The sequence below is a fragment of the Theropithecus gelada genome, chromosome 14, assembly GCF_003255815.1.
Source record: "Theropithecus gelada isolate Dixy chromosome 14, Tgel_1.0, whole genome shotgun sequence".
NCBI lineage: Eukaryota > Metazoa > Chordata > Mammalia > Primates > Cercopithecidae > Theropithecus > Theropithecus gelada.
This window is the reverse complement of record NC_037682.1, coordinates 18,123,372-18,144,889: the sequence shown is the minus strand read 5'-3', so window position 1 is coordinate 18,144,889 and position 21,518 is coordinate 18,123,372. Positions and strand designations below refer to the sequence as shown.

General features: G+C 45.4%; 1 protein-coding gene across 7 annotated transcripts in view; it reads right to left on the bottom strand.

The window, feature by feature from the left end:
• Positions 1–1,023: 1,023 nt before the first annotated feature.
• Positions 1,024–21,518, bottom strand: part of CELF1 (CUGBP Elav-like family member 1) — a 93,068-nt gene continuing 72,573 nt past the window's right edge. The window contains exons 5-14 of one of the 7 annotated variants that reach the window (XM_025357544.1): positions 20,133–20,267; positions 18,862–18,941; positions 18,115–18,276; positions 14,267–14,330; positions 12,683–12,811; positions 12,220–12,330; positions 10,435–10,620; positions 8,176–8,319; positions 7,279–7,445; positions 1,024–3,999 (exon numbers count right to left, since the gene is read on the bottom strand). In XM_025357544.1, coding sequence (XP_025213329.1) covers positions 7,318–7,445; positions 8,176–8,319; positions 10,435–10,620; positions 12,220–12,330; positions 12,683–12,811; positions 14,267–14,330; positions 18,115–18,276; positions 18,862–18,941; positions 20,133–20,267 — 1,139 coding nt within the window. In that variant the 3' untranslated portion in view covers positions 1,024–3,999; positions 7,279–7,317. Of the gene's footprint in view, positions 7,446–8,175; positions 8,320–10,434; positions 10,621–12,219; positions 12,334–12,682; positions 12,812–14,266; positions 14,343–18,114; positions 18,277–18,861; positions 18,942–20,132; positions 20,268–21,518 lie in introns of all 7 variants that reach the window. The other 6 variants (XM_025357538.1, XM_025357543.1, XM_025357540.1 and 3 more) reach the window with 6 other exon arrangements.

The window sequence follows — 21,518 nt, the reverse complement described above, 5'->3', positions numbered from 1 at the left end:
TTTTTTTTTTTTTTTGAGACGGAGTCTCGCTGTGTCTCCCAGGCTGGAGTGCGGTGGCGTGATCTCGGCTCACTGCAAGCTCCGCCTCCCGGGTTCATGCCATTCTCCCACCTCAGCCTCCCAAGTAGCTGAGACTACAGGCGCCCGCCACCACGCCCGGCTAGTTTTTTGTATTTTTAGTAGAGACGGGGTTTCACCATGTTAGCCAGGATAGTCTCAATCTCCTGACCTCGTGATCCACCCGCCTCGGCCTCCCAAAGTGCTGGGATTACAGGCTTGAGCCACCGCGCCCGGCGGAGGCTTCTTTATTGCCTAATTTCAGAGAGAACATTCTTTATTGCAGGGGAAACATTCACAAACTTATTTGTGTTAAGAATTGTTATTTCATAGAACATACCAGGGGCTAGTACTCAATAGAACCCCCACTGAGAAATGCTACCCAAGACCCACTCCACATAGAGGAACATGCAGGGGAAGGCTGAGGCCTGGGCCATCCAGCACTACTGAGTAGTCCACAGAAGCATGCCATTCAGCGGCCTTGTACTGAGGTCAGAGTGAGGGAAGTAGAAGTTTAACCACTTTGGGCCAGAGTTTTAAAGGTCTGGAGGGAGGAAGACTGCCGGGCTCTGGGATTCGTTGCTGGCCAGCAGAGTCCTAGGGAGCAGGGACTCTGCAGCACTAGGGAAGAGATGAGCACTGGCAGGTCTGGACCAGCTCTGTTGTGTGGCAGCCAAGGAGAACAGGAGATGCTCAAAAACTAGGTTTGGCAAAAAATTTTAAGGTGTTTCCATATAAGTAAAAATCCTGGAGAATACAAAAAGATGGGGAAGGCAGTTTTCTGGGGAGAAATTATGTTTTCCTTCAGGAGCTTTTGGTGGGTTCAGTTATACACCTTCAGGTACATCAAAATGAAGCCTTACGTTTTGAAGAGGAACCCACACCCCCTCTTCAGGAACACGGCAAGCCCACCCGCGCCAAGGACACACCACCCTCCCCAACCATCAGTAACTCTGAAGACATCAGTTCTTCTCAAACAGTTTAATAGCAAATAAACAAAGGAAGGTACCACACTTGGCAGATACAAAATGACTTTTTGTCCGTGTGTCTGTGCAATTAAAACAGATTTAGGTTCCCCATTGGGACAAAAGGAAAAACACACAAAAAAAAGGAAGGAGATTCCTTTGAAACACATACTCCCTTGACCCAAACTTGTAACAATTTTTTTTTTCTTTTTAAATTCACTACACAAACTCTGTGATTAGGTAAGAAAAGCAACGAGAGCTCTTCTTGCCTTTTTTTAAACCATTAAAGTAAAATCCATAATTTTCTACAGAGTACAACACAAGTTCACACAAAAAAGACATTTTCTTTTGCAAATCAAAACAGGAAAGAAAAGAAAAGCTCAAACAAGATAAAGGAAAAGCATTTCTACGGCTGAATCACGACTGAGTTGATTGAATCCCGTTGTTGCTGCAGAACAGACTGTGCGTTTGGTCATAGTGGCAATTTTTTTTTCTCTTCACATTGTGAAATCACTTTACATTGTTTTCTAGTAGAAAAGGCAAAAAACTGTACAAAACCCCTAGTGTTAAATACAACGTTTGTACCAATAAAAAACTCACACAGGTTTGTCTCCAAAATGTAAAGTTTCTTTTTTTTTTTTTTCTTTTTAAATTATTCACAAAAAGCAGCTGGAAATCAGAAAGGCAGCTGCCGCTCCAGGGTCTCAAATCCATTAAAACCACCACAGAACAATTAAAACAATCAGAGAGAGAAAAGGAAAAGGAAACAACGTCCAACATTTGGCATTTGGTTTTATCCACAGGTTTTCCCAGAGCTCCTCTTGGAATTGAAAGCAAAATATATTGGCAAACACGGCTTCTCAATACACAGGAAGGGGAGCCTCAGTGCCTCCTGCCAACAGAGGCGGCTCTGTGCAGTCAGACTGTGGGGCGCACAGCAGTCTCTCAGGCTGGGGTTTCTGGCCTCTTTCCATCCAATCACCCCTTCCAGGAAATTCAGCAGCCTACCAGACACTGGGCCTCTGCCTGGCTGCCCTTTCCCCCAGGCAGAGTGGCCTTGGGCATAATACCGGGCAACCCGCCAGCCCCAGAGCAGAAACCCTGCTGGGATCCCTTCCTTCATCAACGTTGGTGTGGAGGATGCTCAGCAGCGCTTCCACCTCCCCATCCCCAGCCGCTAGCTACATCTCTCCACCCTTCCCTGGACAGTCCTACTTCCCAGCTCGCCCACCCACCAGCAGCTTAGGTCTGGGTGGGATCTATCATCAGCTCCTCCCCCTGCAACCTCTTCCCTCCACAGATCCACCCTGTGACCTCTCCTCTCCTCGCCTCTCCCCCTCCACTCACATTCTTACTCAAGTCTCCAAGACCCTGAGGCTGGATGGTGCCACAAGAGAAGAGGGTCAGTTTCCCTCAGGGAACCAAAAAAACTGGCTTGCTCGGCACCCAGGGACAGTAGCTGTTTGGCTCTTCACCCAATTTAAAAAACAAATCCCTGCCCTTTCCCCCCACCCCACCAGCTAAGCAAGAGCAGAGCTGTGGTGAAGAGCCAGTGCGGGGTGGCTGGTGCCCAGGGCTGTAAACAGTGTGAAGACTGTAGTATTGTGCTTGTCACCTAGGAAAAGCGCCAGCAGGTGAACTGCCGCTTGATGCGCAGATGGCCTCCTACTACGGGGTGGTTGGGAGCGCCCTCCTTCCTCCAGGTGCTCACTGCCCCTAATGCGCTAAGTAAGCCTCTTGCCCACCTGCTGCCACCTTCTAGGCTCTACCTCTGCTTCTTGTGTCTCTCCAGGCCCCCTTCCCACCCTCTCTGAGCAGAGCAGCCAGCCTCCTGGACGCCCTGCTGAGACCTGGAGGCCACACGAAGTGACAGTCTAAGTGCACAGGCAAACGCTCTAAGGGCAATAGAGGAGAAAGTTGCCACTTCAAAATAAAACAATACAATCTTGAAAAAAATAATCAACCCTACAACAATTTAAAACAGCTTCTTTGAAACCCTTTTAAATCAGTTTTTGCACAAACTATAGAAAACAGAGAGGTGAAGGTGATATATACGAAGGTGTGAAGAAACAGCAGGAAACATGCAAAACTTTTTTCTGGGCATAATCTTAGTAGGAAAGGAAAAAATTCAAAACAAAAACACAAAAACAATACAAAAACAAAAACAACAACAAAAAATCAAAGCATCACATTTTGCTGTGGAGACTTTAGGAACAAGCATGGGGCTGAGGGGAAGGGGCAGGCGGGATCCAGGACTCCCCACAGAGTCGCTCCAGGGAAGAACCACAAAAGAAAAAGAAAAAGGGCTGGCTGGGGCCCAAACTGCAGCCTGCGGTCAAAAAGGAAAGGGGGTTCAGGTGCTCTCTGCAGTTGAGAACTCAGAAGAAAAACAAAAGAAAGAACAATACATGCGGTCTCCTCAAGCCCCACAGACTGTATCAGCAAAATGTGCTCAGGAGCCTCAAAGGTTTTAGTGACATCTTTTATTTCATTGTTTACTTCAAAGTTGTCTTTAAAACTAAGCACACAGAGAAACAAAGCCTAGAAACGGACTGGCTGTGTGTTCACAGAAATACAAACACCACGCGGTATGTGCTAGTAGGGCTGCTCTGAAGACAATTACAAAGAATTGGAATCACAAAATCAAGTGGTTATCTTATGAAGTTCTAGAAAAATAGATTTTTTTTTTATATTCAAATGCAAGTTTAAATATTTCCCCTTCAGCAGTCGTTCTAGCAAAACCAATTTGGCAGCACAAAAGGGAAAAAAAAAAAAAAAGGAAAGAAAAAAAGAAAAAGAAAAAAAAAAACGAAGAAAGAAACAAACATAATAAAAATACACGTCAGCATCAAAGGTCAACACAAGGTCAAAGGTGAGAGTTCAAGCATCAGAGAAGCTGAAGAGACAGGGATTTGGACGATGTACTTGACGCCACATCGACATGCTTTAGGCACAACGATGAACAAACGGCAGGAATCTAGAAAAAAAAACAAACCAGAAAGAGGGAGACCCACTGAGTTACACAGAGCAATACATCCAAACAAAGAGAGAGAGAACAGGACACTCACTGTGTGTACAGCCCTGAAATGAGGTGGGCGGGCAGGGATTGGGTAATGACAGGGAACTTTTGCACATGCTAACAATGGACACAGGGAAAAGTCAAAAAGGACATGGAGGACACCAAGAACACATCTAATTGCCAGAGACAGAAGGGAACCTAAGGCTTGGATTTTCCATGAAGCGCCCAACTCCTAAGAGAAGGTCTCCAGGGGAGCAGAGCCTCAGCCTCTCTCCCCACTCTCTGGTCACAACCCAAGGGGAAGCAGAAGATGCTGGCTGGGGTGGGGAAAATTTTTCAGGGAAGAGGACCAGAATTTCTGCTCTTATCTTATGGGGATGGCCCTTTGTTCCCAGAAATCCAAGCTCTTAGCTTCCACCCAGGCCCTGGCCACTCAAGTGGAACCCAGGAGACAGTGGTCTGGCTGCATTCAAGGCAAATCAATTTCATGATGTAACCCGAGTAAGAAACAAAACTACAACAAAAAACACTTTGTAAGTGAAACCTTCACACAACAGAAAAGGATTGCTTAAGACTTGACAGCGAGTCTCCACTCTGAGCTGAGCCCTTTCACACATGAGACTTGTAGGGGAGCAGCTTCTTCACAAAACCATCTTTGGCCTGGGGAAAGAACTGTGCTCAAGGGCAGTGCTACTGCTGTGCTAACTCACTCGGCAGGGGGAGGAGAGAACAGAGAAATGCATGGTCTCACCAGCTGGCTGCTCAAGCAGCCCAGGACCCTGCTGGGGCAAGCATTCCTTTTAAGAGAACCCATCAGCAGGTATGAAGCCCTCAGGGTCTGGTATCAAAGGTGGGTGGATTGCACCTTGGCCTCTTATGTCATTAGGAAAGGGGTTTCATAAGGTCCCAGAGCCCAAGACAAATCCATGGACAAATAATGGTGAGATGGGGGAAGGCAGAGAGAAGAGGGGGATGTGGGAAGGGAGTGACGTTTTGGCTAAGGAGGAAGACAGAACAGAAGGCTAGGGAGCACAGCACCGGCAGCACCCTGTGGAGCACAGCTCTCTCCTCTGCCAATTCACAGCATTAACACCTTCCCCTTGGGCAGGTTAGCTGGGCTGCAAACGGGCCCCAGAAAGTCAGTAGTTTCAATCATACACAGCACCCTGTGTGTATAACAATCACATTCTGGATTCTACAAAATCCTGGCCTTTTCCAGAGATATAATTTAGGTAATAAATATTCTCCACCCCGGAGCTGTATAAAACTTCTATAAAAATAGAAACGACATTCTTGGTTCCAGCCGGTTGGGATTCAGAACAGCGCCTCCCCAACCTAGCATTTTTTTCTTTTTTTTGTTTTCTTTTTTCTTTTTTATTTTTATTTTTTGCATTTATTAAAAAAATCCCATCATGACCCTGGAAGCCTTTAGAACAGTTTTATCCTTTGAAACACAGGACACATTTCTCCCAGTGCGCAGAATTTCAAGTTTACGTGGTTCAGCTTAAGAAGTGTATGTTTCACGTTCCTTAGAGGACAACAGACCCAAGTTATCACTATGAGAAAGGAACAGCTGTCCCAGCTTCAATGGGATAATCCAACACCACCAGCTACCTGTACAACAGTAAGATGGTCAATCCCTGTCTGTTACCCACAGGGACAGCATGACAAGGAGAGAGCCCCCATCTGACTTAATAGCAAACCAACCCCTTTATTCTTATCTCTGCTGCTAGGGGTCAAGACTGGCATTTGTGAGGTTTCAGATTCCAGAGACCCAGGGATCCCGTCCCTGGCCGTGGCTATAGTCATATCTTAACAGGGCCACCTCTGCCCAGGTGTACATTCCCAACAGCATGTCCTTCCTGGTTCTCTACCCCCACAGCACTTCTTAGAGCAGAGGCAGAGCCCAGAAGCTGTGTGGGTCACAGGCAAGAGCTGAAGTAAGACCTGCAGGAGGCAGCAGGGAGCTAACTGTAGCACGAGGACAAAAATGAACACGGTAATACTGAGGTAAATGAACACTCAATTCATGTGGAGGCTGTAAACGTCCTAATGTCACCTCTGCCTCAAAAGCAGAAAATGTGACTGGAGTGGTTACAGGAGGGGTCCGCCAGACCCCTGTGGGAATACTACATCTGGGACACCTCAATCAAGGAGGCAAGGGAGGATTTCTGGCCACTGGCAAATGAAGCATACTGGCTTGCAGGGACCTTCTGATTCAAGTACACCAAGAAACAAGCTCCTCCTCCCCCGACTAGATGGCATTGATCACTCTGCCCACAAGTGGTACCCTTTCAGCAAGAACTGCAAGCCCTTCTTGGATCTGCCTTCATGAGAAAATTGTGACTTGGGATGGAGGTGACGTTTCTTGCTGTGGTGAACTGCAAGGAAGGAAACCAGGCAATGTATTCCATAGAGGCCTTCTTTAAAGAGACCTGTTGGAAATGGGCCATGGTCTAATTTGGTGTTGAAATAAACTAACCTCTTTGGCTGCTTCTCCCAAACTGCCACCAGCCAGGCAGGGCCAATCCAATACTGACCGCTGGCTGGGGGAGCTGGTAATGGGTGATGCCGCCCTGCTTTTTGCATATGTCAGGCTAACAGGTGCTCTATTTCCAGAGAATTGTTAACACTCTTTCTTGAAAAGAGCGGCAGAAATTCCGGACAAGAATCTGAAAAATATGTGTCAAAAACTATTTCCCAGAAGGCAGTTGTGCAGAAGTTTGAGTCTCCAGCTGCCAGGGCATTAGGTGTCACTCCACTCTCCCCCAAAGTCGCTCTGCTCCCCACAGCTCCCGGGTGTCAATTCTCATTCTACCCACCCTCACACTAAGGGAGGTTCTGGGGGTCACTTTTTTGTTCTACTCAGTCCTCTCTTTTGGGGTGGTTTGGGGCAAATCCCGATCATTGTCTGTGTTAAATGTTTCCCTGTCCCCCTTCCCCAGGGTGGTTTGGTGTTGGTCCTTCTCAACACACACTGGTTACAAACACAGCAAACTTTAAATAAAGGAAAAAAAAAAAAAAAACAACTCAGGATATGGCACCTAAACTCCAAAGTAAAACACTGGAAACCAAAGCACAAACTTGTCCTCTGTACGAAGCGAAACTCCCACAGAAGGCAGTAGCCGAGTCTTCAGGGCAAGCTGTGCCTGCGAGAGTGGCAGGGATCAGGGTCCAGGGCTGTCAACACACAGCCTCAGGGCTTCGAATCATTAAGGGTGCTCCTCCCCCACTTACCAGAAGACCCTCTCACTCCAGTCTCAGAGGGGAGCACGCTCAGTAGGGCTTGCTGTCATTCTTCGAACGTTTGAGCTGCACTTTAAGCCGCTTCATGCCAATCTGAAAGCCGTTCATGGACTGGATGGCAGCTTGGGCCGAGACAGGATTGTCGTAACTTACAAAACCTGTGTGTCCAAGCAGAAACCTAGGTGAGGGACATAATGAGGCAAGGAGATTCTCAGTCTTCCTTATGCAAGATACCTTATGTGCTTCATCTAAAATCCCAATTTTACTCAGCAGGGACAAGAAATCTGGACATTATATCATATGAAATAAATTAGGTTCTTAATAGTACCACTTAACATCTACATGGTAATTTAAAGGTTTTTTTCTTTTTCTTGAGACAGGGTCTTGCTCTGTCACCCAGGTTGGAGTACAGTGGTGTGATCATGGTTCACTGCAACCTCGGCCTCCTGGGCTCAGGTGATCCTCTCACCTCAGCCTCGAGTAGCTGGGAACACAGGTACACGCCACCATGTCTGGCTAATTTTTTGTAGCCATGAGGTCTCACTCTGTTGCTCAGGCTGGTCTCAAACTCCTAGGCTCAAGTGATCCTCCTGCCTTGGCCTCCCAAAGTACTGGGACTCACAGGCACAAACCTGGACTGTTTTAAGGTTTTTTTGCAAACCATTTTCCATATATTATTTTTTCTCTCTGGAGCAACAGTGTGGGTAGAAATCCTTACCTCCACTACAGCAGTGAGAAACTGGGGCTCAAAAAAAGGTTATATGACCTGCCCATGGCCAAGTTAAAACAACAGCCCAAACTCATATCCAGCTCTTTCTACAGTGAGCTCCTTCCTTCTCAGTGGTAAAATACTAATCCCACCCTGACACCAGAGAGAAGCCAACATACCAAAACACTTGCTCAGGTTTGTCTGCTTGTCTATGAAAACCTTGGCAGACACGACATTCCCAAAGGGCATAAACATCTGTAACAGGTCCTGATCGCCAAACTCCTGGGGCAGGTGGTAGATGAACAGGTTGGCTCCCTCTGGACCTTCAAAATACCCAGGAATTGGAAAGGTATCAGTGTCAAACATGCTCGTCACCAGTGGTCTTCCTCATTTCCACCTACGTTAAAACCGTCACAATCCCCAAAAGTAGAGATTCATCTGGGGAACTAAACAGATTCTCTAAATACAAAGCAAGAAACCAAAGGGCAAACATTAAAACAGATTCCTTCCCTCACATTCAGCCAAGCTCCATCTCACTGAGGATGTGAGAATTCTACCTGGAGGAGAAGTGCTGGGATAATAAAGCAGGCCGACTTGTGTGTGGAGCAGGAGAACAGAGACTGCAGGCTCAGAGAGGAACACAGAAGAGGGGGTGAAAAGGGGTTAAAAACAAAACAGGTTTCCAAATAATGCCTAGAAACCACAGGTACAGCAAACAGATGGGTAGTTGCCAGACGCAAGATGTAGAAGCAGGGAATGAGTACAAAGGGGCACAAGGGAATTTCTAGGGGTGATGGAAATGTTCTTAATCTGTGGTGATGGTTGCAGGACTGGGTCTGTTTGTCAATACTCATATAGCTCTATGCCAAAATCAGTGAGTTTCATCATATGTAAATTGGACAATAAAAAGAAATTAGTTTTAAAAATGCACCCATGATTAACACTGAGCTTAAAAGCAGAATACACATTCTTCATCTGATTACTTATACTCAATGATTTTCTTTCTTTTCTTTTTTTTTTTCCGAGATGAAGTCTCGCTCTGTCACCCACGTTGGAGTGCAGTGGCATGATCTCAGCTCACTGCAACCTCCGCCTCCCGGGTTCAAGTGATTCTCCTGCCTCAGCCTCCTGAGTAGCTGGGATTATAGACAGGTGCCACCACGCCCAGCTAATTTTTGTATTTTTAGTAGTGATGGGGTTTCATCATGTTGGTCAGGCTGGTCTGGAACTTCTGATCTCATGATCCGCCCGCCTTGGCCTCTCAAAGTGCTGGGATTACAGGCATGAACCACTGCATCCAGCCTACTCAATGATTTTCTAACCAAAAAGTTTTATTACAATTGCAGTCCAGCCATTCTCCAGCCACCCTGGCCTCCTTGTTTTTGTCAAACATATCAGGGAACTTTGCTGCCTGAGGGCCTCTGTACTTGCTTTTCCTATGCCCCTGTTACTCTTCTTTCTCTAGATTCAGGCATGGCTTGCTTCCTACTTCCTTCAGTTCTCTGCTTAAATGTCAACTTAGACAGACATTCTCTGAGCATTCTGCATAAAATGCAGTGCCTCTGACACTCCCTATCTCTCTTCCCTGCTTATCATTCTCCAGAGGATCATCTGAAACACCTCATGCCCTCATTTATTTATTGTCTATCTCCACAAAAATATTGGTTCACGCTACGTTCTCCTACTACCACATCCCTAGGGGATATGTGATTCAGAGCAAGTGAGGAGAGATGAACCAGGACTTCTTTCTGCTGTGATAAGAGGACACTCATCTTTTTCGTACATTAGTGCTTATACCAGCTCCTGGTTATAAAAACCCAGTCAAATCTGAGCACAGAGGTGTCAACAGGACTTTCTATTCATGTAAGTCACCTTCAGGCCTCTTTCTGGCTAGACGGTTTCTCCTAATTTTTTTTTCTCCTAAATTGAATACTATTTGTGTCAAATGACATACTTCCCACTCCATCAACTCATGGGCCAAACTGTCCCATCACCCCTCAGTTTGTCTTCAATCAGGACAAACATCGATCAGAAAGTGGGGAAAATGCCAAATGACATAGCTAAAAGGGACACTGAGACAGAAGACATCCAGACAGAAGATCCTCTGATAGATTTGTAATGTGTAGAGAAGACCTCCTAACAGAAACAGATTCTTGTCAAATGTGTCAGACGCGATAAGGTCAGTGTCTGTTGCTTCGTCTAAAAACTGGAGCCCCATTCCAAGAGGGCACACAGAGGTTCTGATCTGAGACACATCCAGAAAACTTTTCAAAAGCAGATCACATTTCACAGGGTTTCTCAGTCTACATTTGACACTATCAAAGAAAAACAATGGTCTGAAGACCTAACTGGTTCCCTCAGCCTTTGCTCTGCCTTTCAGTTCTGGTATAGAAGGAGGAATACCCCCATACCTGACCCCGATCTCCCTTTGCACTCACCTTCCTTCTGGCTTCCAGCAGCACCAATACTCTGCTGTGTCAGAAGATTCTGGTTGTACAGAGTGGGGAGTGCAGCAGCAGCATATTGCTGGATACCCGAGTAGGCCTGAGTGAGGGCCTCCATGGTGCTCCCGGTGCCATTGGAAAGGCCACTGCTGCCCAGGCCACCATTTAAAGCAGCCATTCCTTGGTTGGAGGAAGAGAAGTATTAATATACTGGAAAGACTAAACTGATGCCAAAGACAAGTCTACTCAGGGCCACCTAGAAGAGGGAAAACTCCAAAGTTCTTCCCTTTATCTCCCTCTTAGTTTCTCCCTGAGAAGAAACTATCTGACTGGCTAGATTTCAGGACATTCGCCAGGCCTTGCTAATGGGGACATTAAGAAATGCCATACGTGGGTGTGGTGCTCCCCATTACCTTCATCCAATCTGTGGAATGACAGGCTCCATATTCTATCTGGCTATTCTGCCACTTTCTCATAATGAGCTAGAATGCCATAAAAGAAGAGTCCCAGGACTGCGAACTCAAAGGGGTACATGTGATTTCTGACAAGATGAGGATGAACCCTACCATTAAAAGAGCAACTAACAGGTACTGAGTACATTCTATGTGTCAGCCACTGTACTATGCAATGTGCTCAGCAGCACTTTATGTTCCAATTATTATTATTATTATTTTTGGAGACAGAGTCTCACTTTGTGTTGGAGTTCAGTGGTACAATCATAGCTCACTGAGGCCTCAAGCTCCCAGGCTCAAGCAATCCTCCTGGCCTCAGCCTCCCAAGTAGCTGGGACTACAGGGATGCACCACTACACCCAGATAATTTTTGTAGAGATGGAGTTCTCACTATGTTGCTCAGGCTGGTCTGGAACTCGTGACCTAGGGTGATTCTCCTGCTCTGGCCTCCCAAACTGCTGGGTCTATAGGTATGAGCCACTACACCTGGCCTCATTTAATTTTTTTTTTTTGAGACGGAGTCTTGCTCTGTCACCCAGGCTGGAGTGCAGTGGCCGGATCTCAGCTCACTGCAAGCTCCTCCTCTCGGGTTCACGCCATTCTCCTGCCTCAGCCTCCCCAGTAGCTGGGACTACAGGCACCCACCACTTCGCCCGGCTAGTTTTTTGTATTTTTTAGTAGAGACGGGGTTTCACCGTGTTAGCCAGGATGGTCTCGGCCTCCCAAAGTGCTGGGATTACAGGCTTGAGCCACCGCGCCCGGCCAATTTTTAACAACCCTTCAAAGTATTCTATTATTCCCACTTCAAAGATGAGAAAATGTCCTTAGAAAGGTGCTCCAAAGTTATAGCTAGCTAAGGGACAGAGGCGGGATTTAACTCAGGTCTGAATAAAAAATCCACCACCACCACCCCCCTTTTTTTTTTTTTTGAGACAGAGTCTCCCTCTGTCACCCAGGCTGGAGTGCAGTGTCGCAATCTTGACTCACTGCAATCTCTGCCTCCCAGGTTCACGCCATTCTCCTGCCTCAGCCTCCTGCTGGGACTACAGGCGCCTGCCACCACGCCCGGCTAATTTTTTTGTTATCTTTAGTGGAGATGGGGTTTCACCACGTTAGCCAGAATGGTCTCGATCTCCTGACCTCGTGATCCGCCCACCTTGGCCTCCCAAAGTGCAAGGATTAGAGGCGTGAGCCACCACGCCTGGCCCCCATGATTATTTTTAACTTCACTGGGCCACTGCAATCATTCCACTGGTGCCCCTACCAGGGTTAAGATGTGCTACCTGAACAAAGAATGGTCTGATGACAGCCAGGGGCTGCCCCTTACCTGCCAAAGAGCCAACATTGAGGCCAGCCGTTGCTCCAGCTAATGTCTGCAAGGCTCCAAGTGAGGCTATGGGGTTGACAGAATTACTGCTGCTAGAGCTAGGTGAGGACCCTGCTATTAGAAATCCAGGAGTTAAAATTCAACCCATCACTTGCATTCTCTTGTCAACAAGAGCCAAATACAAGAAAGAGTGTCACTATCCAAGTATGCTATTTGCAAAGGGGTTTTCAGTTACTAATTCTAATAACTGTCCTTCCAGGACAGAGACAAATAATGGCCACAGCATATTAAAAATCAGGAAGATTTCTCTTAAGTTCAGAAGATGACATTTGAAAATTTGTTGCTCATAATCTGACCTCTCTGGAAACAGGTGTTAACTATTTTCCCTTCCTAGACTCTGCCTTTAAAAACAAAGGATCTGTCCAAGGCACATAACGGCACAGTGGGTCATCCTCACGCTTACCTGAACTAGTGAGCACGCTGAGGGGACTGCTGGATGTAGTGAGAGCATTGGTACCACTTGGTGTGTTCTGAGCTGCACTAGCTGCAGCAGCTAGTGCAGCCAAATTCTGTAACTGCATTGCATTCAACCCTGCAACATCCAAAGCAAGAGATTAGCCAGCAGATAAGGGTGCTTCATATCCATTCCAGCAATGACAAGCACACACTGGCAGAGGGCTGGTTCCTGACAAAGAGGAACTGTTCTAGATAAGCCTTACAAACAACATTACAGGGCTCCAAAAAATATTCAGATATCACTTATTAAGAAACTTGAAATCATTTCCTCAGAGAAGAGATGGCTAATCCAATAGCACACCACACCAAATGTACATTAATAAAGGTGTGGGCAATTAGGAAACCAAGAAAAACTGCCTACCATGGGGCCAGGAGCACAGGAGAACAATGCCACAGCCTACAGCACAGAATGGGACTGCATCCAGGCCCCTCACTCACACTTTACAGGGGATTCGCTCTCTGTAACAGAGGGGAACACGCAGAAAACGTGGCAGATGCAAAAGGCCCAGGAAGAAACAAGGGAGAACACAGGAGAGCAGCAATGACACAAAGAATAAAGACACCACCACTTGAACAGCAGATTCATCACCAGAAAGAGGAAAGAGGAACAATCACTGAGTGAAAGACTTCCAAGTAGAGCCTAGGCAACACAGTTGAAAGGGGAGGAAGAAATCTAAACTCTGCTGTTGATGCTGCAAACCATTTACTAGACAACGGAGAGATGGATGGGGTGAGAGGTGGGGGGAGTGGAAAAAGTAAATGAGAATTAAAATACAATATAGATTACAATCTAGCAACTTTCCAAAAATATAGCCAACTATAATTTCCTAAGACAAAGTGAATTACTATCAAAAATTTCCAAACAACAAAATGCAGTTCACTGAAAACTACACCTTTCTCAAATGCACATTTGACCTAGCCTAAATCCAATGCAGAGGGTGTAGGCACAGGCAGCTTTGAAGTTGCCCCATGCCCTACCCCCCACCGACTCCTGGTGGCCCCTGGCTCAGGTTTGTTGAGGCACTCCATTTAAGTTTTCTGTGTACGTTAATAGCAACAACAAAATAGGAATTCACCTAAGAAACAACAAGTATAAGATACACAGGTAAACTAACTGCCTGGGTTCTAGAAGCTTCAAGGTAGGCCATTTGCATGGAAGCCATCTTTGACTTTTCTGCAGTCACTGGAAAAGTCACTTTAAAATGGAAATAAAGAGTTCTTGCAGTTCTTTCCCCTTATCAGAATGGACTCAGTCTATAGGAGCTAAACAGTCCTTTTCCATATTCTTCTCCAACAGTGACCTAAAAGGTTAGGAGGCACCAGATAACGTGAGAGCAATGTGGCATCAACTAGCAATAGAGCCACTGTATAGAGACAAGGCAACTGAGTCCTGGGATGTTCATCTTAGGTCAGGTTTACATAATAAGCAAAAAAATGTTTTCACAGAAACGATGCCAAACTCCCAAGACTGTTGTTAGCTGGGTCTGCTGGCCTGGGTGCTGCTGCTCCTCTGCAGCAGTGAAACACTTACCTCCCATTGGGTGGAGGCTGCTCAGGGTGTTGAGGTTCCCAGAGGAGGCAGTCTGCTGAAGGAGCTGCAAATAAAGCTAGACATTACACCAAAAAACAGAACAAGAGTGAGAGTGAGGGCTGGTTCTGCATCTGGGATAACTCTACAGCACAGCAAAGCGAGAGTGCAGAGGCCCCCAGAGAGAAGAAAGTCAAAGACAAGAACCCAAGCCAACACAACAGAAACATGAGGCTTATGACAGCATAGGACAAAAAAACAAAACAAACAAACAAAAAAAACACACAGTTAAAGCACTGGCCTAGATAGTATGTTCACTGAGTACTGAGCAGACCTCAAGTCCCTGGGCAGTAGAATTCAGCACAGCAGAGGACAGAAGTACTAAGCTTGGGGACAATAAGCTAAACTTGAGCAACTTATGCAGTCAACTGTGATTTTTGTCTGCGAATGAATGACTGCCATTTCCAGTTACCCTCTCCAAGTTCTCCTTAGTTAGGTCCACACATCTCACTCTGCAGATTGTTTCCATCTGGATACCCAATTTCTACTTCACACAACTATTTTAAATATCAAATCTAAACATTTCCTAGTATTTCTTGGAGTTACCCTTTACTGGTCACAATGGACTACATGACTAATAATCACTACAGCTACACATCTATCCAACTTTATTTACTTCCTCCCCTCCAAATTGGTTTTCACTGTTGCAGATGATCAAATGACTAATGGATTAGTCTATACCAGGTTCAGAGTACGTTCTCCTTCAATGATTGCCCCATGACAAAGTAAGAGGGCCTGTCCCTGAGTTTATGGCATTAGTTTACTTTGTATGTTGGCAAATCTAACCAGCTTGCTGAAAACTTTTGCTCCAACTAAACCCAATTAATATTGCTTATGGAAAACTGGTATTCTTGTACAGGATCCTTTTTATTCAACCTGTTTCCCATTCCTATAAACATCTGACCTGGTTTCTCTGTCACTGCGAATCCTTCCAGGCTAGAGATCATGGATAAGTTTTAGGAGGTCTACAAACCTCCAGGAACAGAATGGGGGGAAAAATCCACCTTCACACCCTTTTTTCCCACCACTTCTCAAAGGATAAAAAGATTAAAACCAACTCCTCCAGGTCAGTAGAGCCTCGCTAATTCAAGTCCACAGAGTCTAGAAAGAACCTCATAATTAATGATGATGTACTATCACACAGTCGACTAGCACCCACGTTTACTTTTTTTTTCTTTTTTTTTTAAAGACAGAGTCTCACTCTGTCACCAGGCTGGAATGCAATGGCGTGATCTCAGTTCACTGCAACCTCCACCTTCCAGGTTCAAGCGATTCTCCTGCCTCCACCTCCCGAGTAGCTGGGACCACAGGTATGCACCACGCCCAGCTAATTTTTGTACTTTTAGTAGAGATGGGGTTTCACCATGTTGGTCAGGCTGTTCTCAAACTCCTAACCTCAGGTGATTCGCCTGCCTCGACCTCCCAAAATGCTGGGATTACAGGCATGAGCCACTGCACCCAGGCTTTTTCTTCTCAAACACCTTGGGCAATGTATTCAGTCCTAACTGGTAGACTGTGAATACTGTACTTGGTCCCTGCATTTCCCTCCAAATGAGGTTAGCTCTTAGGGCGAGAATCATGTCTAACCAAAACAAAGAGAACACAGCTCTCAACATACGCCATCATGTACTTGCTGGTAATGGCAATGACAACAAAAAGGTTAACCTTCCCTAAAAGGGGGCTCCAAAAGTCTCTAAGAAAAGCAAATGCATAGCATGTAGACCATTTTCAAAGCATCATCACTTCCGCAGACGACTAAAAACTCTCTGAATTTTCTGAACGTATAAGCAATTTTTCAGCACTAAGAAACAATTTATTCTGTTGAAATATAACCGGACGCAGTGGTTCACGCCTGTAATCTCAGCACTCTGGGAGGGTGAGGTAGGCAAATCACTTGAGGTCAGGAGTTTGAGATCAGCCTGGCTCGCATAGTAAAACCCTGTCTCTACTAAAACTACAAAAATTTGCCAGGCGTGGTGGCCTATGACTGTAATCCCAGCTACTTGGGGGTTGGAGGTTGCAGTGAACAGAGATTGCACCACTGTTCTCCAACCTGGGCAACAGAGCGAGGCTTCAAAAAAAAAGAAAAAAGAAAAAAAAGGAAAAAAAAGAAATATAAACACTCTTTATATTTTTTTTAAAAAACTTCACCCTGCTAGGATGAAATGGGGTTTTGTTTTTTTTTGTTTTGTTTTTTTTTTTTTGAGACAGAGTCTTGCTCTATTGCCCAGGCTAGAGTGCAATGGTGCAATCTTGGCTCACGGCAACCTCTGCCTCCTGGGTTCAAGCCATTCTCCTGCCTCAGCTTCCTGAGTAGCTGGGATTACAGGCACCTGCCACCACGCCTACGCAATTTTTTTGTATTTTTAGTGTAGACAGGGTTTCACCATGCTGGCCAGGCTGGTCTCAAACTCCCAACCTCAGGCAATCCGCCCGCCTCAGCCTCCTAAAGTGTTGGGATTACAGGTGTGAGTCACAGTGCCCAGCCTAAACTGGGATTTCTTATAAGATACCAGAAATATGAAAACCACTGGAACTAAACCAAAATTCAGTACTGGGAGACAGAAATCAGTGCCTTTTGTCTGTTTCCATACAGAATAATACTTGAAAGAATGAGGAATAAATGACTATACTAGCTATTTCTATGGGAATATTTTTGTATCATCCATACAAATCTAGTGGTTTCACCAGTAATAGCCTAAGATGACCTTTTTCCTCTTTGACTCACAGATGGGTGGTTTTAAGTGTCTTGTGCTGGCTCCAATTCTTTTCCGTTAATAATCCCCTGTAACATATATATTGCAGACCTAGTAAATCTAAATCACAAATTGGGGCCAGACCTTCTTTTGGACTAGACAACCTTCTTTTGGCTCACCACAACAGGGAGATCAAAATAAAGGAAGTCTATTTACAATGTAGTAAACTTGAATACACACCTGTAATGCTCATTTAAAAATGTTCATGTTAATCTCTTGATCTCACCCAGGCGCAGTGGCTCACACCTATAATCCCAGCACTCTGGGAGGCCAAGGAGGGTGGATCACCTGAAGTCGTGAGTTTGAGACCAGCCTGGCCAACACAGTGAAAGCCCATCTCTACTAAAAATATAAAAATTAGCTGGGTGTGATGGTGTGCGTCTGTAGTCCCAGCTACCTGGGAGGCTAAGGCAGGAGAATCACTTGAACTCCAGAGGCGGAGGTTGCAGTAAGCCAAGATTGTGCCACTGCATTCCATCCTGGGCAACAGAGTGAGTGAGACTCCGTTACAAAAAATAAATCAATAAATAAAGCAAAAAAAAAAAAAAAAAAAAAAAAATCTCTTGATCTCTCAAGTCCGCTAAAAGAAACATTTATCATACTCTTTAGGAAAGACTCAATAAGGATTTTAATGATGCCCTCTACATCTGGTAGAAAGAGATATGGAGAAAGACACTGGTGGCTGAGATTCCCTAAAGAATTTCTTTCATGGAAGTAAGGACACAAGATGTTTCTAAATCTTTAAAATGGGAAACCAGGAATCTACTTCAGTTGCAGCAAAAGCCTCAAGATATAACCAGAGATGCATGTCCAGAGACATATATATATATATATATATATATATATAGAGAGAGAGAGAGAGAGAGAGAGAGAGAGACTAACAGGACTAAAAGAAATAGTACTACCTGAATTTTTACATATAATTTCTATATGCCAAAAGTTGTAAATGCCACTGTGTTTGTTAGCTAGGGACAGCAGAAGAAGAAACAGCTGGGAGCTTGCACAGTCTGCAGAAAGCAAACCACAAAGACTCACTGCTAAATACTGGGGTCCAAGAGTATTTAGACCAGCAAGATTTCCCCACACAGATGCTGCGCTGATTTGCTGCATCTGCTGCTGGAGCTGCTGGGCCATTCTCTTCTGTTCTTTGTCCTTCTGTGTATCAGCAAATTTTACCACCATGGGTGACGAGCAACCCTGTGAAAAGACCAAAACCAAAGGGTCAAATTCCTCCACCTGGGAAAAGAAAAAAATCTTCCTTTTGGATGGCATGCAGGTTACATTCTAATTTCATTCATTGCCAAATGATTCTCCTCATGCTAGACACAAGAGACTGTAATCCCAACACTTTGGGAGGCTGAGGTGGGCGGATCACTTGAGCTCAGGAATTTTAGACCAGCCTGAGCAACATGGCAAAACTGTCTCTATTAAAAAAATACAAAAATTAACCAGGCGTGCTGGTGTGTACCTGTAGTCCGAGCTACTTGGGTGGCAGAGGTAGGGGGAATCGCTTGAGCCTGGGTGGCTGGGGCTGCACTAAGCCGTGATCTTCCCACTGCACTCCAGCCCAGGTGACAAAGTAAGACCCCATCTCAAAAAAAGGGGTGGGGAGAGCATTTCCAGTATGTTAATTTTAAAGAAATCAGTGGTTTTTAACTTTAAGATGTTGGCTGTTTAACTTTCTGGGCAATCAGATGCTGCACATGCTGCTGGACTTTAATAGCCAACTGTCCCAGCATTCCCAAGCTGAGAAATTTTCCCCATCACCTATCTGCTCCCTACCTCCATGGTCTGTGCTTGGTGCATTGCCTTGATAGCCGTCTGTGCCATGGCTCTTGTTGTAAAAGTCACAAATGCACAACCTGGTAAGAGAAGAGTCAGTAACTCATGCATTCATTCATTTCTCTGACAGACATTAATTGAGCACCTACCATGTGCTGACTATCATGCTAGCAATACAGACACAGTCCTTGTTTTCAGGGGATCATGTGCTAGTATGTTGCAACAGGGTGATATGTGCTATAATGAAAAAACAGAGAACCACTGACAGAAAAAAAAAATGCCTATCAGGAGAAAGGAGGAATCATATCCTCTAGTTCCTCTTGAAAATAAAAGAAAATGGGCCGGGCGCGGTGGCTCAAGCCTGTAATCCCAGCACTTTGGGAGGCCGAGACGGGCGGATCACGAGGTCAGGAGATCGAGACCATCCTGGCTAACACGGTGAAACCCCGTCTCTACTAAAAATACAAAAACTTAGCCGGGCGTGGCGGCGGGCGCCTGTAGTCCCAGCTACTCGGGAGGCTGAGGCAGGAGAATGGCGTGAACCCGGGAGGCGGAGCTTGCAGTGAGCTGAGATCCGGCCACTGCACTCCAGCCTGGGTGACAGAGCGAGACTCCGTCTCAAAAAATAAATAAATAAATAAATAAATAAATAAATAAATAAATAAAAGAAAATGGGAGAAGAAAATATTTCCATTTTGGCATCAAGAATCTTGCAAAGCACCAAAAGAGAAAATTTTAATACATGACAATGAAATATAGAATGTAGACTCCTTAGAGGGGTTAGGAGACAAAAAGAATGAACTGATAGGAGGAGTCAAGACAGGACATAGATACACAGCAGGAAGCAGCAGGCCCAACCTCTTTATCTTGACCGGACCATGTTGGCTAGGGAATCACTGTGGCTAGTTTCCACTGGTCCAATTAAAAAGATTCCAAGGCTGGTGCAGTGGCTCACACCTATAATCCCGGCACTATGGGAGGCCAAGATGATAGGATCCTTTGAGTCCAGGAGTTCAAGACTAGCCTGGGCAACACAGGGAAACCTTCTCTCTCTAAAAAATTTAAAAATTAGCTGGGTGTCGTGATACATGCCTGTGGTCCCAGCTACTCAGGAGGCTGATTCTGGGAGGTTCAGGCTGCAATGAGTTGTGAAGGCACCACTGCACTCCAGCCTGGGTGAGACAGACCAAGACCCTGTCTCCAAAAAAAACCCCAAACCAAACTAAAATAAAAAAACCAAAAGATTATTTAAAAGCTAAAACTGTATCTACCTCGGCTCAGGCCATCAGGTCCCCGCAGTATCCGGCATTCTTCAATCTGTCCAAATGAAGAGAACATGACTCGGATGTCATTTTCAGTGCACTTCTTGGAAATCATACCAATAAACAGCTTCCTGTCTTCCACTGCTAAGAGAGTACAACACAAAAGACTTGAATATTACTATGAAAAGAGGCAATGTGGCACAGACTCGGGAGCCAGACCGCCTGGGTTTGAATCCTGGCTCTGTGCCTTCATACCATATTTTACAGATTCCAAGACACACATTTGTTTTTCATATTTTTCACATTTCTTTTCTTTCTTTTTTTGAGACAGAGTTTTGCTCCTGTTGTCCAGACTGGAGTGCAATGGCGTGATCTCGGCTCACCGCAACCTCTGCCTCCCGGGTTCAAGCGATTCTCCTGCCTCAGCCTCCTGAGTAGCTGGGATTACAGGCATGCACCATCATGCCTGGCTAATTTTGTATTTTTAGTAGAGACGGGGTTTCTCCATATTGGTCAGGCTGGTCTTGAACTCTTGATCTCAGGTGATCCACCCGCCTCGGCCTCTCAAAGTGCTGGGATTACAGGCGTGAGCCACCATGCCCGGCTTCACATCTCTCCTTATAACCAACATTATCTTAAAATTGTAATTAGAAGCATTTAGATGAAATACGGTAGCTTTGTAATCTTGTGAAAGTTACTTAACCATTCTGTGCCTGTTTCCTCATCTAACTAATAGGAATAATCAGGTTTACTTCAAAGGGTAGCAGTTGCTATTAAATGCAAAGTACTTGGCATCTTCCCTAGTCCTTTGTAATTGTTTGCTCTTTTTGAGACAAGAGTCTCACTGTCACCCAGGTTGAAGTGCAGTGGCATGATCATGGCTCACTGCAGCCTTGACCTGCTGGATTTAAGCAATCTTCCCACCTCAGCTTCCTGAATAGCTGGGACCACAGGTATGTACCACCACACCCAGTCAATTTTTTGCAGAGAGATCTCACTCTTATTACCAAGGTTGGTCTCAAACTCCTGGGCTCAAACAATCCTCCGGCCTCAGCCTATTAAAGTGCTGTGATTATAGGTGTGCGCCACTGTGCCCAGCCAGCATTGTTTGCTCTTACTAGCAACACTACTAAAGAAAGAAGAGGTTTTCACACTTACTTGATATGACAAGTGGAAGAGAACACACCTTTCAGTGAGTGTAACTGTCTACTTTTCTGACTTTTTTTTCTTTTTTTTGAGACACAGTCTTGCTCTGTGGCCCAGGTTGGAGCGCAGTGGCATAATCTCAGCGTACTGCAACCGCCGCCTCCTGGGTTCAAGCGATTCTCCTGTCTCAGCCTCCTGAGTAGCTGGGATTACAGGCATGCGCCACCACACTCAGCTAATTTTCGCATT